Source organism: Phyllobates terribilis, unplaced genomic scaffold, assembly GCF_046119375.1.
Source record: "Phyllobates terribilis strain yellow unplaced genomic scaffold, ASM4611937v1 Scaffold_2__4_contigs__length_985480577, whole genome shotgun sequence".
Taxonomy (NCBI): domain Eukaryota; kingdom Metazoa; phylum Chordata; class Amphibia; order Anura; family Dendrobatidae; genus Phyllobates; species Phyllobates terribilis.
The window spans coordinates 324,374,477-324,390,260 of record NW_027362762.1 but is presented as its reverse complement, the minus strand read 5'-3'; the positions used below and the strand labels follow the sequence as shown (position 1 = coordinate 324,390,260).

Below are 15,784 nucleotides of genomic sequence, written 5' to 3'. Positions count from 1 at the left end.
GAATTATATACGCAACAAAAAAGTGTGAAACAACTGAAAATATGTCTTATATTCTAGGTTCTTCAAAGTAGCCACCTTTTGTTTTGATGACTGCTTTGCACACTCTTGGCATTCTCTTGATGAACTTCAAGAGGTAGTCACCGGAAATGGTTTTCACTTCACAGGTGTGCCCTGTCAGGTTTAATAAGTGGGATTTCTTGCCTTATAAATGGGGTTGGGACCATCAGTTGTGTTGTGCAGAAGCCTGGTGGATATACTGCTGATAGTCCTACTGAATAGACTGTTAGAATTTGTATTATGGCAAGAAAAAAGCAGCTAAGTAAAGAAAAACGAGTGGTCATCATTACTTTAAGAAGTGAAGGTGAGTCAATCCAAAAATGTGGGAAAACTTTGAAAGTGTCCCCAAGTGCAGTTGCAAAAACCATCAAGGGCTAAAAAGAAACTGGCTCACATGAGGACCGCCCCAGGAAAGGAAGACCAAGAGTCACCTCTGCTTCTGAGGATAAGTTTATCCGAGTCACCAGCCTCAGAAATCGCAGGTTAACAGCAGCTCAGATTAGAGACCAGGTCAATGCCACACAGAGTTCTAGTAGCAGACACATCTCTTCAACAACTGTTAAGACTGGAGGAGACTTTGTGCAGCAGGCCTTCATGGTAAAATAGCTGCTAGGAAACCACTGCTAAGGACAGGCAACAATCAGAAGAGACTTGTTTGGGCTAAAGAACACAAGGAATGGACATTAGACCAGTGGAAATCTGTGCTTTGGTCTGATGAGTCCAAATTTGAGATCTTTGGTTCCAAGCACTGTGTCTTTTTGCGACGCAGAAAAGGTGAACGGATGGACTCTACATGCCTGGTTCCCACTGTGAAGCATGGAGGACTAGGTGTGATGGTGTGGGGGTGCTTTGCTGTTGACACTGTTGGGTATTTATTCAAAATTGAAGGCATACTGAACCAGCATGGCTACCACAGCATCTTGCAGCGGCATGCTATTCCATCCGGTTTGCGTTTAGTTGGACCATCATTTATTTTTCAACAGGACAATGACCCCAGGCTGTGTAAGGGCTATTTGACCAAGTAGGAGAGTGATGGGGTGCTACGCCAGATGACCTGGCCTCCACAGTCACCAGACCTGAACCCAATTGAGATGGTCTGGCGTGAGCTGGACCGCAGAGTGAAGGCAAAAGGGCCAACAAGTGCTAAGCATCTCTGGGAACTCCTTCAAGATTGTTGGAAGACCATTTCCGGTGACTACCTCTTGAAGCTCATCAAGAGAATGCCAAGAGTGTGCAAAGCGGTCATCAAAGCAAAAGGTGGCTACTTTGAAGAACCTAGAATATAAGACATATTTTCAGTTGTTTCACACTTTTTTGCTAAGTATATAATTCCACATGTGTTAATTCATAGTTTTGATGCCTTCAGTGTGAATGTACATTTTTCATAGTTAAGAAAATACAGAAAAATATTTAAATGAGAAGGTGTGTCCAAACTTTTGGTCTGTACTGTATATATACACCTTTATTTAACCATGGGGATATTATTGTTTGTATTTATTTATGCCCGATGTTTGGGGATGTTTTAGATTATTTTATCCATCCCTTCTGTTACCCACATTTTTAATTGTTTTTAATCTTCTGTCTGTCAGTATCATTTTTGCTATTTCATAAACCATGCTTCTTTACGTATTCATTACTGGGTGCGCACCCTGATTTGCTGTGTAGTTTTTTTCTTTTTCTTTGTATTTTAGGTCTCCCCTTAAACGCACCAAAAAATGCTCAGGTCAACAATATGCATAAATGCACAGCAGGTATGAGTTTCCATGAAATCAGATCCACTTTGTTTGACCTGTTATACCCAGCAGATATCCGGCACAAAACTGCAGCACCTACGCTTTGTGGGAACATGGCCTTGTAGGTAACACAAGTATCTACTAAAGCAGACATGGCAGTAAAGATGATGGTCGTGGTAAATATTGAGCTACTGTGTAAACTATAACCAAGAGTCCCCAGAACACTTCTCATAAACTCATAAATTACCTTTATACTGTTTAATCCAGATGGGCCCAGGAGAACGCCACAGATGATATAGCCAAACATTGTTGGCAATCCGATCATCGTACATGCCCATCCACAGGGCAGAGACACCATCACTATGGTCACAATATCCTAGAAGACAAAAGACTGTCTTAGCAATAGTGTGAAAAGCAATTTAGGAAAATGTCTTACACTCATCCTTCGTCCAAAAGTGAGAAGTGATTTATCGAAATCTTGGGGTGATCGCCTCCCACTGGACTTGTATAACATTAGTGATTGATCAACATTGATTTCTCAGTCAATATGGCACCAGTGTCCCTTAAAAGCAAGAAAACCTTCAAAATACTAGTATACAGACATAAAGGATTGGTAGGCCATCCATTCAGGAGGTACCTTAATAAAATGGTGGTCAGCGCGAGGTATAGTGGAATCCCTGGGTTTGGTCAAAATGTACTGGTTATTTTGAGAGTCGATCAGCATACTGAGTCCCAAGTCATCCTCCACTTGGTGCTGGGAGGTATTCCTCTTCACTTCATCCTCCTCTACCCGCAGGACAGCCTCCACATTTACTCCACGTACCTAGTACCAATACAAACCCTAATTAGAGTGGTCCCATAAGGTCAAATCAGTAAACCAGCAATATAAAGTGGTGATACTATGGAAGTGGAAGCTGTCAGGTTCATGTCCAATAATCCGATATGGAAGCATGGCTTCAGGAGGGGACACAGAGGGCCCCTGTGCAAGAACAGCATATGGGCCCTCTGCAGCCCAATAACTCATCATAATGCACAATTCCACCTACTGTGGAGGTATAAGTGGGTCCCCTTACCTGTTGGGCCCCAATGGCATGTCCAACCCGCTGTGGCTTATAGAAGCCAGATCTCAAAAGGAGGAGGACATGGAAGGACTCCAGTATTAAGACCTACCTGAAAACACTCATCCAGCAGTCGGATTCGATATGAAACATGCCAACTTTGTAGTATATTGTTTAATTTGTAACTGCTACATAAAAGTTTAGCAAACATCTGACACTCCCAACACATCCCCGGCTTGAGACCCAGTTACGCTGGCTGATTCCAGCTAGTAAGGGTACGTTCCCATGATCAGTGTTTGTTCAGGCTTTCACGCAGTCGAATTTCCGCATGAATCCCGCACCTCAACTCACTTGCCTTTTTCTTTGAACTTTTTAGGCTGGGAAGGGCCCAATAACCAGGGACCTTCCCAGTCTGATAATATAAGCCCACAGCTCTCTGCTTTACCTTGGCTGGTTATCAAAAATAAGTGGGACCCCACTTCATTTTTTTTTTACTTATTCATTTGTTAAAACCAGGCGAAAAAAAACACCTGCGTAAACAGACTTACAACTAATATGTTTTTTGTAAACTGCAGATTTACCGCATCTAATACAAATCTATTGGAAAATTCTGCATAGAAGACTCAGCGTCTACGCAAGAGAAATTGACATGCTGCAATTGGGACGCAGCAAAAAACGCTGCGTTCAGATAGTGTTACTGATTGTGGGCACGCAGCCTTAATGAGCGCCGAACAACTGTGGAATAGTCAATCGCCAATCTTACTGAACCATTTACATGAACCAGGGCTGTGGAGTCGGTAAGCCAAACCTGCGACTCCTTAATTTCCATGACACTGACTCCATCATACATGGCTCATGTTTAAGTGATGAATCTGTGCTACAGTAAATTTATCTCAGCTAAAGGTCTAGACCCTTAGATCAGGAATAGGACAGACATTTATAGGACATTTCATAACTTTCCCAAATTCTTATGAAAAAAATATTCCCCACAAACTGCATTAAACTACTGTACCCAATTTATAATATATTTTAGGAGTTGGAGTCAGTCCATTTGATACCAACTCCACGACTCTGACACGAACTGACGCAAACTGATGGGGACAGAACGACTATTAATACGATGGTCATTTCCCCATAGAGCGCCTTTGTTGTCGGCTACACACCCTCTGTTTACATGCTCACGGTGATTTCTACGCCCACATAAATGAACAGATCAGCTGGCGAACGAGCGTTTTGCTTATTCCTTAGTGTGTTCTGCCTGGCCGATGATAGGGACCAAGAGTGTACATGGAAATTAACTAAAAGAAATGTATCATGTATTTCATTCTAGTTTTATAATTGGATCTAGACATGCAGGAGATATAGGTGTTGTTTTTTTATTTAAAGTTGTAGCTAATGATTTTTTACATTTGGTGGCCATATTGGTGTTGGACACGCTAATTCTTACACAGTGCAAACCAAGACTAGACAGTCAAAAAATGCTCCAAATTTATCAAAGTGGTTCATATGGTTTGATAAATCTGTCTAATGTTAAGACAGTCTAGTGTAAGCTTACACCGCCTATTAGCTCAATCACATTTTTTTTTTGCACAGGGTGTTGCACCATTAAGCTCATTTTCAGATTAACAACCCAACCATTCAGCAAGGCCCTGCACCAGCGTCCATCAAGCCGCAGAATGTGTCTAAAACACCGTGCAAGTCTTGGAAAACTGCTTTTGGCCACAAATTACACCATAAGGCTATGTTCCCAAATGTTGTGTTTTTTTCAGTCAGAAATCTGCAGCAAAACTGATCTCTGGAAGGAAATCTGCTGCGTCAAATCTGCAGTTTTTGCTGCGTTTTTTCAGTGTTTTTTTCACTGTCCTTCTGTCTCTATTTATGCATGTACATAAAGTTCTGTGAAAAAAAAGAGCCCCATTCTATTTTGCTATCAAAAACACTGAAAAATTTTTCACCAGTGTTTTTTTTTTCACCACCCATTACTTCCTATGGGTGAAAAAACGCTGAAAAAAAAACGCTGACGTGCTCTATTTTCCAAGAACACAACCATGACACAAAATACACAGCAAAAAAAAAAACACAAAATGTGTGAACAGAGAATTCTGGTTTCTCATAGACTTTGCTGGTACTGAAAAACGCAGCTGAAAATGTGCATAAAAATCTGCAGAAAAAAACGCAACGTGTGGGAACATAGCCTTATCCGTTCACCCTTAGAAAATAAATGTGACACACAATATACAAGTTTGGTACATAAAATGTACACAGCAAAAAATTTTAAAAAATAAACATTTAATGAACTTTTTCACCTTTTTTTCCCAGTTTTTCAGCACAGTACATGGTTAAGTAAATTATATCATTCAAAACTACAACTTATCCCATAAAAAACAAGCACTCATGGCTATATAGACATAAAAATAAAACTTTTTGCCTCTTGGAAGAAGGAGAGAAAAATAGAAAAGCACACAGAAATGAAACTGGCAAGGTCAGGAGGGGGTTAATGACGTTAGGTACGCATTAGAGCAACACTTACCGACTTATTGTCATCAAAAGCATGGTCCTCTATTTCTTCCTCCAGTCTGTCTGCTGCTTTCCTGACATCTTCCAGGATCTCATCAAGCATGGATAAGCTTTTATTCTGGTGCAGCATATTCTTCATTGCTTCCACCTGATGTTTCTCAGCTGCCAGAAGCTCCACATATTCCTTTTCTTCCTAGAAAACAATGCACTTCAGAAAGTTGCCAATTAATAATGGGGGCAGGGATGAATATTCAGCACTACAATGAAGGAGTCTATCATTTACAGGACAAGCAAAGCTGTGGCAGATCAGTGTTTTATCAAAACAACAGTAGGAAACCCACAAAGTAATACAGCTCTGGAATCAGGAACTCTGTCCCTACATCATGTGTTCTCAGATGCTCCCAACATGGACAACATATATAATGTGTGTAATATGAATCACTGAACTCGTAATTTGATCCAAGAACTCTGGATAGAGTCAAAAGTCATCAATAGGCCTACATCAAAGATATAGATCATGCATAGTAGGGGGGGTCGTAAAATCTGTGGGGGAGAAAGGCAATACCCCTACGGCTTTGCAATATAAACCATTGTTCTTGAGATGAACATCTTGTCCCTGGCCTCTTCTGAGGTACATCTGTACACAATCCCTCTGGCTTTGGAATATAAACTACTGTTCTTGAGATGGACATCTTGTCTCCAGCCCAAATGAAGTTGGAACCTGTATTGAGGCTCACATTGAGATTGGACTGACTCGATCGCGCGTCATGAAGGGCCCTTCAGTAACGCGCGTCACGTCCTCCGCTCTGGATGTGGTTGTCCGCGCACATATGCGATCGGTGGCGCCCAATAATATAGCGCTCCTCATTAATAACCATATACAACTGTGTCTACCCTATATAAATCTGCTCCACCACACTCCCTGATGAAGCAGTAGCAAAACGGCGTTGGAGTGGTGTGAGGGGGTTATAGTATGTCCGCATTAAACGGTCTTCTCTATTGACATTTATTATCATGTCCTGTAATCATGTGTCTGTATATTCCAAATCATGCTTCCAGGGATTCGAAATCTCATGAGTCTTTTGATTGCACTAGCACTTTAAATATATGTGGATTTCATTATAATTTCCCTGATATAGTTGTTCAAATGTGATACCGGCATACTGATTTTCTGGCAGGAGTATTGATTCTCCGCAGTGGGTATATTCCTTCCCCCTCTTGAGCTATTTTTTATTTTTGTATTTTAATATGTCCTTGTTTTGTGCATGTTATGTAGAATTCAAAAGGCTGTGACCTGACTGGATGGTGCCAATATGTGGAGGTGTTACAGGGATGGATATATCTGAATGTGCGGCTGATAGAAAGGTAGCACACTCTTCATGTTTTACTGCTTTTTGCACTTTGCACTGTATGAGATTTTGTGGGTGGTGACGCCCATTTATTATGCCAATATATTCTAATAGGGTGTTGCCTTCATGAAACATTCCCTTTAATCGAAGGGCTGTTGCCAATGTCAACTCCCGATCCATGTTATATCACAGAACAGCAGACATATTGTGCACACATCTGACATTTTCTTTGGTCATGCTTTTATTGTACAGGCACTGAACATAGTATACCTGATCACACACAGGAGCACAGGCCGCCTGTATGAGCACACGCCGCCTGTATGAGCACACGCCGCCTGTATGAGCACACGCCGCCTGTATGAAGTAGTTACACGTGCATTTCACACATGGAAAACAAATGGACAAGAAACAGGTCTAAATTGTTTACAATGGTGGCAGCACTTCTTCACCAGCTGCAAAAGTGGCATCATGCAAGAATCTAGATTTAAAGGGTTTGTACCAATATTGGGGTGACTTCATAATCTCCTGGGGTTTAGACCGCTGGGACCTCAGCAATCTAAAGAATGGGTTTGTACAGAGCCCCGTCGGAATGGAGTGGAGGTTACGGTTGAGCGTCTGCACCTCCGCTCCATCAAGACGAGGTTCTTCGGAGCCCTGTTCTCTGAATCACTGAAGGTTCCAATGGCTGGAACCAGGGCTGTGGAGTTGGAGTCGGAAAAAACTGGACCAACTCTGACTCCTAAAATACATAATAAATTGGGTACAGTAGTTCAATGCAGTTTGTGGGGAATATTTTTTTATAGGAATTTGGGAAAGTTATGAAATGTCCTATAAATGTCTGTCCTATTCCTGATCTAAGGGTCTAGACTTTTAGCTGAGATGAATCTGAGCTACAGGAAATTTATCACTTAAACATGGGCCATGTATGAGGGAGTCGTGGAGTCCAAGTCATGGAAATTGAGGAGTCGGAGGTTTGGCTTACCGACTCCACAGCCCCGGCTGGAACCGCATTGATCAATACATTTTCCCCTATCCTATCAACCCCTTAGTGACAGCCAATACGTCTTTTTACTGACCTTCAATATAACAGATTAGCATCCCTTGACGAGTGACAATCCTGTAGCTGGCACCTGTACACTATAGCTGAAAACTTGCTGCATCAGCCACGATCAGTGTTGGCACCGACCATGGACGTTTAACGCCTTAGATGCTGTTGTCAATAGTGACTACGGAATCTAAATAGTTATTAGAGTGCAGGGGCTCCCTCTTTAACCTCATTGGCACCCCGAGATCTTGATCATGTGGTCCTGATGTTAGCAATGGCAGGTAACAGCCAAATAACGGCCTTTAGGGTATATGCACACGATCAGTGTTCACTGCGGATTGGACGCAGCGCAAGTGTTCTGCAATCTGCAGTGACCAGATGTTACAGCATAGTGGATGGGATTTATACAAATCCCATGTCCACTGTGCGTCTGCGGCACAGCCGCGTAAACTGACGTGCGGTACATCTTTCCAGACCGCAGCATGTCAATTTCTCCGGCGGGTCCGCATGCTGGCTTTCCCCATAGACCTAATCTCTATGGGGAAAGTCCGCTTGCGAGAAAAAAAAAAAAAAACGGCCACCGCTCATTTGCATAATGAGCGGAAGCCGGAGGCGGCTCGTCCGCAGGCTCAGGGGCCGCAGTCGGCTCCGGATTGTGTGGATGTAGCCTCAGAGTCTGCCGCCTATAACAGTGTGTTCAAAAGTTATCAAAATTTAGGTGGTCATGTCACTTTGCATTAATTCCTGAAAAGTACCTGAAGGGTTAATGAACTACCTGAAAGCAATTTTAAATACATTGAAGGGTACGGTTTTTAAAATGGTATCACTTTTGGGTGGTTTCCAATATGTAGGACCTCTCAAAGTCACTTCAAAATTGAACAGGTCCCTATGAAAATAAATTTTGTAAATTTCCTTGAAAAAATGAAAAATGACCGCTTCATTTTTAAACCTTCTTAAATGCTAACAAAATAAAACAACATTTTACAAATGGTGCTGATGTAAAGCAGACATGAAGGAAATGTTATTTAGTAACATTTTTGTGTGGTATGACTATCTGGATTAAAGGGATAATCATTCAGTTTGAAAATTGCAATCTTTTTTTTACATTTTTTGTCAAATTTCTGATATTTTTATAAATAAACAAAAACATATCAACCTAAATTTACCATTATTATAAAGTATAATGTGTCACGAAAAAAAATATCAAAATCAATGGTATATTTTGAAGGGTTCCATGGTTCTTACTACATAAAGTGACACTGGTCAGATTTAAAAAAAAATTGTTCAGTCACTAAGGGGTTAATAGTGAATAATTTACTTGATACAAACCCTTCAAGACAGTAGATTAGGCCAGATTAGATGCTAGATTATTGGTATAAGTAATTTACCAATGCTCCAGCATCAGTGGGACCAGGACCTACCACAACTGGAAAGTCTACATTAACCCTAGTGCCAATGTGTCCATCCATGAAACGATCAGTTATTGCTGTAACTATCTGATATAGTTTGTAAAAGAGGGATGAATGACGCAATGAAGAATACTAAGATGCGAACCTTTATGGCGGCTTCTCGCAAGGCTTCCAGCCTTTGCCGGCTGCTTTCCTTCATGTTCACCACATCTTTATAATCTCCCTGCAATGCTCGGCGCAGCCCATTAACCGCCTGAAACACGGAGTTCTCACTTTCGTTCAGCTCCTTCTGAAAGATTTCAAAGGTGTGGACTTGGAAGAGCTTCTCTTCTGCAGACAGTACTTGGTCTTTCTCCACTGCTTTGATGGCGTTCTTCAGCTTGTTGAGGACTACGTTCTTCTGATGGAGAAGACCAGACAGCTTCCGACAGTTGTTCAGTAGCCATTCCTTTTTCTGGCTGGCGGTGGCGCCCTTGCCTCTGTGCAGTTTAATGGCATGTTTCGCTACACCCTCATGCTCTGCTGCATGCGATATGTCATAAAGCAGCTGCAATGGTAACAACCACAGGATGTACGTCTTCATGGTCGCTACCAGTTAGATGTCACACTCACTCACTGGTTCTTCTGCTGGCTCGGTGGTGTAGCCGCACATGGCTCTAAAAGACAACAGACAAGATACAATCAGCAAAAAATCCAGACTGGTTCTATGGTTAGCCTATGGATTGCAGACACGATCTTTTAAGCCTGACACTGCGGCGCTTCAGGACAAAACAAACTTTAAAAGCCACATGGGTGACTAGTCAAAGAGAAGAATCCCCAGCGGCTTCTTGCTGCTGCCAATGACTGAGGGGTCTCTCCCTATACACGTACCCTGGTAGAGATCCATCACACAAGGGGATTGGGTGGGCAGCAGTCGCTGGGGACCCACCTGTCCAACTAGTCTCCCATGCAGTTTGGCCCCCGCAACTGTTAAAGTAAAGTTTTAGAGTAAAACATACGGGTCTGAGATAATACATACAGCCAGGCATCCCCTTTAAGGTTGCATTTAAAATGACCGATTATTTGGGAAAGAGCATTCTTCGGAATGGTTGTTTTCCAAATATCAGTCTGTCCAAACAGGCCTCCAATAACAAGTAAAACGCTCGTTCGCTGGGTGAAATTATTTGTAAGCTTGCTTAAAAGTCAGCCTTCTCGTCAGCACTTTGCCTGGTGTAACAAAAAAAGGTGTGCTGCCGAGAACAACGATATTTTAAGAGCCCAAAAAACATTCCGTGTGCACGAGAGTTCACACAGCTTTTCAAAACAGATTTCTAAACGAGCGAGGGCTAAGGCTACTTCATCCGCCTGAGACTTCTGACAAAGGAGTTTTCACTCTTGATCTAACTGTGAGAGAAAAAATACAACCAAACTGGAAGAGAGTCACAAACAGGCAGAGGGGAAGAGCAGCAGAGCAGCCGGGGAAGAGCAGCAGAGGAAGCGCAGGAGAGCAGCAGCAGAGGAAGCGCAGGAGAGCAGCAGCAGAGGAAGCGCAGGAGAGCAGCAGCAGAGGAAGCGCAGGAGAGCAGCAGCAGAGGAAGCGCAGGAGAGCAGCAGCAGAGGAAGCGCAGGAGAGCAGCAGCAGAGGAAGCGCAGGAGAGAAGCAGCAAAAGTCATGTAGTGTAACACAGGCGCAGCCGCGATCGTCACTGATCGGAGTCCTCTAGTGCAGGGTTCCCCAACTCCAGTCCTCAAGGCCCACCAACAGGTCATGTTTTCAGGAATTCCTTAGTATTGCACAGGTGATGGAATTATTGCCTGTGCAGGTGATGGGATTATCACCTGTGCAATACTAAGGAAATCCTGAAAACATGTCCTGTTGGTGGGCCTTGAGGACTGGAGTTGGGGAACCCTGATCTAGTGCCAGCCTGGGGTAGAGCAGAAGGGAGATAGATGGAGAGATAGATAGATCACACACCGGCAGACAGGGCACAGACGCCCCCCGCCCGCAGACCACTACCTGGGACGGGCCGCTCTCATTGCTGTGATAGGACAGCCTCTGGCTGCAGGGCCAGTCACTGCCAGCGTCACCAGGCGGCACTAGTCACACTGCCCAGCCCCGGGCCAGAAACACATCCACAACACGTCTCGTCCACACGCCATCAGATCGCGCCGCGCAGGGAGTTGTGGGAATTGTAGGCGGACAATGACGTCATTTGAATCGCTGTCCCGTCATCGGCGCACTTCTGCAGGTCTGTGTTCGCCTCCTGTAAGTCTTCCAGAGTGGTAGCGCCACTACTGGTAACATTTTATAGCCATTTCCCCAGTAAAGATGAGACCATGTAGAGCCCCTCACATAAATGTGCTGTGAGCCGTCACCGAGGACGTGATGTACTAAAGAGCTAGGGAGAAGTGATAACAAGTCAGTGCAGGGGGAATGTACGCTTATAGCCCTCCTCTTAGCGCCACAGCGAGTGGCACACGGGAGACTACAACTCCCGATACTCCTTGTGGAAGTGGGCGGCATTTCCCTACAACAAGTGCGCATGCGCGTCCACCACCGCCGAGCCGTGGAGTTTGGTGATCCGGTGGAGATAAAATGGTAGGTGGGGGCTGGAGACAGGTCGTGTGGTGAGGGGCAGCAGTGCAGGCTGCTCAGGTTACGGAAGGGACTGTGGTGGGAGGGTCTGGCTGCGGCTGACCAGGGGAAGGTCACTGGCGGAGCGGACACCCGGGGTGGGGGCGCTGTACATATAAACACCCTGCAGCCAGTCTGCGCGCCGCGGCCGGACAGCGGGACCGTACCATGTCCGCCCAGAGAGGGGTGGCCGCTGCGTACGGTGCCGCCGCCGGGTGTGACTCAGCTGCTGGCCGCACACGTGTGTAAACTTGTATGGAGTTAGTGAGCGGCTGGTGACAGCGGGGGGAAGGGGCTGGTATTTTGGGAGCCGCCAGGCTGCGCTCGGCTTTCCCTTATTTGGCCGGGTGGAGGTGTCGCTGTGACGGCGCAGGTTCCTCCAGGCCGGGGACGCTGGTGGTCAGGTAGGCGCCCTGCAGGTGTGAGGTCGGCGGGGAGCTGCTGGACGGGGCTCTGCTGTTCCCTGTTATCAGCCTCTGGGCTGCTGTGTGCACGGTGCTGACTGGGGATCTCCCTCACACCTAATTCTAAGGAGCCCCCTCCACCTGTATGTATGTCACCGGGTCTGAAGGCTCAGCTCTTGTGCTTGCTCCCCTGAGAACCTCCTGTAGGCCGCTGTGCGGTTCCAGAGATGTGGAATTGTGCTAATTGTATGGTCCTTACCCTGGAATCCTGTAACCATGCCCCCTTGGCAAAGACCTGCGGGAATAGAACCTTAAAGCTGCCCCTCTGGAGCCGGTGACTGGCAGGTTGTCTGGTGGACAGGCCCAGGTCAGGTGCCATGTTGGGGTATATGGAAGTCCTGTAAGTGTTATGGCTGAGGAGCCACAATAAGCTCTGGAGCACATTGGCAAAATCCAGGTTCCTGTGTGTGTCCAGAGCTGGGCAATCAGCCATCCACTTCAATACGAGGGGCCTGTGCTGGGGTTTATAGGGGGTGTCCAGTGAGAATAAGTTAGCACCTGACCACAGGGTAGGTTCTCCTCATTACAAAATGGAGCGGCAGGTTGAATGCCCGACTACCACCCGATTCATTCTCTATGGGGCTGCACAGCGTTTGGCTGCCACACCGAGTATGACTGGAGCACTGATTGAGCTTGAGTACTGCCGCTCCATTCTAACAGGGATCAAACTAACCAGGCTGCTGATCAGTCAAGTCTTCCATTTGAATGGATATCAGTGGGGAATCATTGGACGAGCTTTTGTTTTTAAAAGCATACTATGTTAATCAACATAAACTGGTGAGATCAGCAGACTTTAAAGGGGTATTCCCATCTCCCAAGTTCTAATCCTAATATGTAGTAGGTGTAATATTAGCAAATGCCTCCAATTAGAAATGTAGTACAGTTCTTCTGATTCATTGTCGCTTACCCCATGTGCAGGGCGTTGCGTTGGTGGTCGTAACAATGGATACCTAAGCTAACAACTGTCAGTATATGAGTGGTCATAACCATGGATACCTGTAACTGCAATGTCCTGCACATGGGGTAAGCAACATAGTGAATCAGGAGAACTATACTACATTTCTAATTGGAGGTTATTATACCTACTACATATTGGGATCGTATTTTGTAGATGGGAATACCCCTTTAAGGCTGCAGAAGCGGTTAATCTACTCTTCTACGGTATGTGCCCACGATCAGTGTTTGCTGCATTTTGGATGCAGCTCACCAGCGCTGCGTTCTACATTAGAAGAACAGTATATGGGATTTATAGAAATCCCATGCTTACTGTGCTTCTATTTGAAGCTGAGTAAACTCATTGGTGGCGTGGCTTTTATAACCGCAGAATGTCCATTTCTGTTAATGACATGCTAGCCTCCACAACAGAAATGTCCCCAATAGAATGTATAGGGTGTTTTAACTCCACATTGCTCAATGAACACATGTGGATTTACCTGCGTGATCGGATGTAGCGAAAATACGCTGCATCCAAAGTGCTGCTGGTTCCTGATTGTGGGGACGTAGCCTAAACATCTTATACACTGCACTGCTACTGTAGCACGCAAGAGACTGCAGTCTGCTACATCTGCTTAATGGTGCCTGTGCAAGCACCACTACCAGTGATCACAGGGTAGACAGTTTTATGATGAATATGTGAGATCACCAGGGACCATTCTAGAACGTGGCTACATCAGGCGGGCACTTGGCCTGCCCACATAACTGAGGAACTTAACTGATCTGTTGGAGAAAACAAGATAAGTAAAAAATGGATGTAGCCTAGCAGGCCAAAGTACAGTAGATTAAGGCTACATGGTGACGGTACATTTTGACACCTTCTGTCACAATTTGCACATGACACACTTGCTATAGACTTCAGTGCCAGCACCATGCAGCTTGTGATTTGTCTGAAACTTGGCGGTTTAATTTGCACCAAAATTGAAACTCTAAAATAGTCGCGCACAAGTTTTTGGTCACATGACTTGTCGCTATGTAGCCCCAGCCTTAGGTTATGTGCCCACGATCAAGCTATAGCAGCGCTTTGGACGCACCATATTTTTGCTGCGTCCAATTACGCAGGTAAATCTGCATGTGTTCATTTAACAATGTGGATTTACTGCATCCTATACATTCTATTGTGGAAATTTACATGTTGCGGCTCGTAAACCTGCGCCGCCGGTATGTTTTTGCAGCGTCAAATAGAAGCACAGTGGGCATGGGCTTTCTATAAATCCATCCACTGTGCTTCTACTGTACAGCGCAGCGGTTTGGACACAGCGCATGTGAGCTGCATCCAAAATGCTGCGAGTACAGATCGTTGGCACATAGCCTTAGGAAACATTCAGTATTTTACCCCAGTATCTGTAAGCCAAAACTAGGAATGGGTGATGAATCCAGAAGTGGTGACGTGTTTCTATTGGGGTATGTGCACCGGGTCAGGAGCCGCTGTGGGTTTGAAGCTGCATCTATGTAGCGTCAAACCTCAGCGTCCAGATGTTGCAGCATAGTGGTTGGGATTTCTAGAAATATCTCTGTGCACCTGCGAATCACCCGCGGAAACTGACATGTCGCTTCTTTCAGACCCGCAGCATGTCAATTTATCTTGCGGGTCCGCATGTTACTTTCACCATAGACTTTTAACATCAATGAGGAAAGTTCGCATGTGGAAAAAAAAAATGGAGGCGCTAATTTACATAATGAGTGCGGAAGCCGCGCGGCTATTCCGCAGCCTCAGGGCCGCAAGCGGCTACGAATCGTCTGCACATACCCTTATACTTTTCCTCTGATTGTTCCACTACTGATTTTGGCTTCCACATACTGATGTAATATATTGAACGTGTGAATGTAGCCTAACTCTTACTCATTCAGTGTTTCCAATCTTGTATCTTTTACTCTAAAGTGCTGCTGTGTTTCAAAGGAAATCTACTTTAGCAATCCGGCAGGGAACTGACCTCTGTTAACCAGTCTGAGGCCGATCCTCAGTGTCTCCCCATCAGGAAGAAGGCACCTGGCTAGGACTAATCATCTGAGGCACAAAGTCCACTGCCAGCTTTTCAAAGTTTTTCTTTGGAGCACCGCGGCATTTCAGCATAAAACATACAATGATGTAATACTGCAGCCAGTGTCCAATTCATGCTGCCCAGGCTTCGGGCAGCAGCGATCTTCTGTCCGGTTCCCTTCAGAGGATAATTACACCAGGCGTTACCCAGAACCCTGTAATTGTATAGGTGTTCTGCTACTAATATATTTTCAGGATCACTTTAAAGGGAATCTGTCAGCAGAAATTTACCTCCACAAACTATTTATATCCACATGTGGCTCTTTTAAAGGAATTGTCCACTACTTGGACAAACCCTTCTTGAACTTAATGTTTGTCCCGATAAAATAAAAAAAAATACTCCTCTCCCGTTTTGGCGCCATTCCCACAGTGTCGCTCTCCCCAGGGCTGCCGTGCGGTTGTTGTGACGCTGGCTCCCAATCAGCGCTGGCGTCACTGTCCCCGCCTCCTGTCGAATTGAACATGAAGTCAGAGATCAGCCAGCAGCCCAGACTTCCGCTTCAT

General features: G+C 44.9%; 2 protein-coding genes across 6 annotated transcripts in view; one reads left to right on the top strand and one right to left on the bottom strand.

The window, feature by feature from the left end:
* The window catches only part of TMCO3 (transmembrane and coiled-coil domains 3), a 31,462-nt gene extending 20,109 nt beyond the window's left edge, over positions 1 to 11,353 (bottom strand). The window contains exons 1-5 of the mRNA XM_073664416.1: positions 11,165 to 11,353; positions 9,314 to 9,824; positions 5,379 to 5,558; positions 2,428 to 2,613; positions 2,038 to 2,166 (exon numbers count right to left, since the gene is read on the bottom strand). Coding sequence (XP_073520517.1) covers positions 2,038 to 2,166; positions 2,428 to 2,613; positions 5,379 to 5,558; positions 9,314 to 9,751 — 933 coding nt within the window. The 5' untranslated portion in view covers positions 9,752 to 9,824; positions 11,165 to 11,353. The remainder of the gene's footprint in view (positions 1 to 2,037; positions 2,167 to 2,427; positions 2,614 to 5,378; positions 5,559 to 9,313; positions 9,825 to 11,164) is intronic.
* The window catches only part of DCUN1D2 (defective in cullin neddylation 1 domain containing 2), a 48,193-nt gene continuing 43,671 nt past the window's right edge, over positions 11,263 to 15,784 (top strand). Inside the window, exons 1-2 of one of the 5 annotated variants that reach the window (XM_073664421.1) lie at positions 11,675 to 11,746; positions 13,165 to 13,269. Coding sequence is in view for 2 of the 5 variants with exons in the window: in XM_073664418.1 (XP_073520519.1) it covers positions 11,351 to 11,413 (63 nt within the window). In the remaining 3 variants the exon portion in view is untranslated. Of the gene's footprint in view, positions 11,414 to 11,592; positions 11,747 to 12,038; positions 12,187 to 13,164; positions 13,270 to 15,784 lie in introns of those variants that run through there. The other 4 variants (XM_073664422.1, XM_073664418.1, XM_073664419.1 and 1 more) reach the window with 4 other exon arrangements.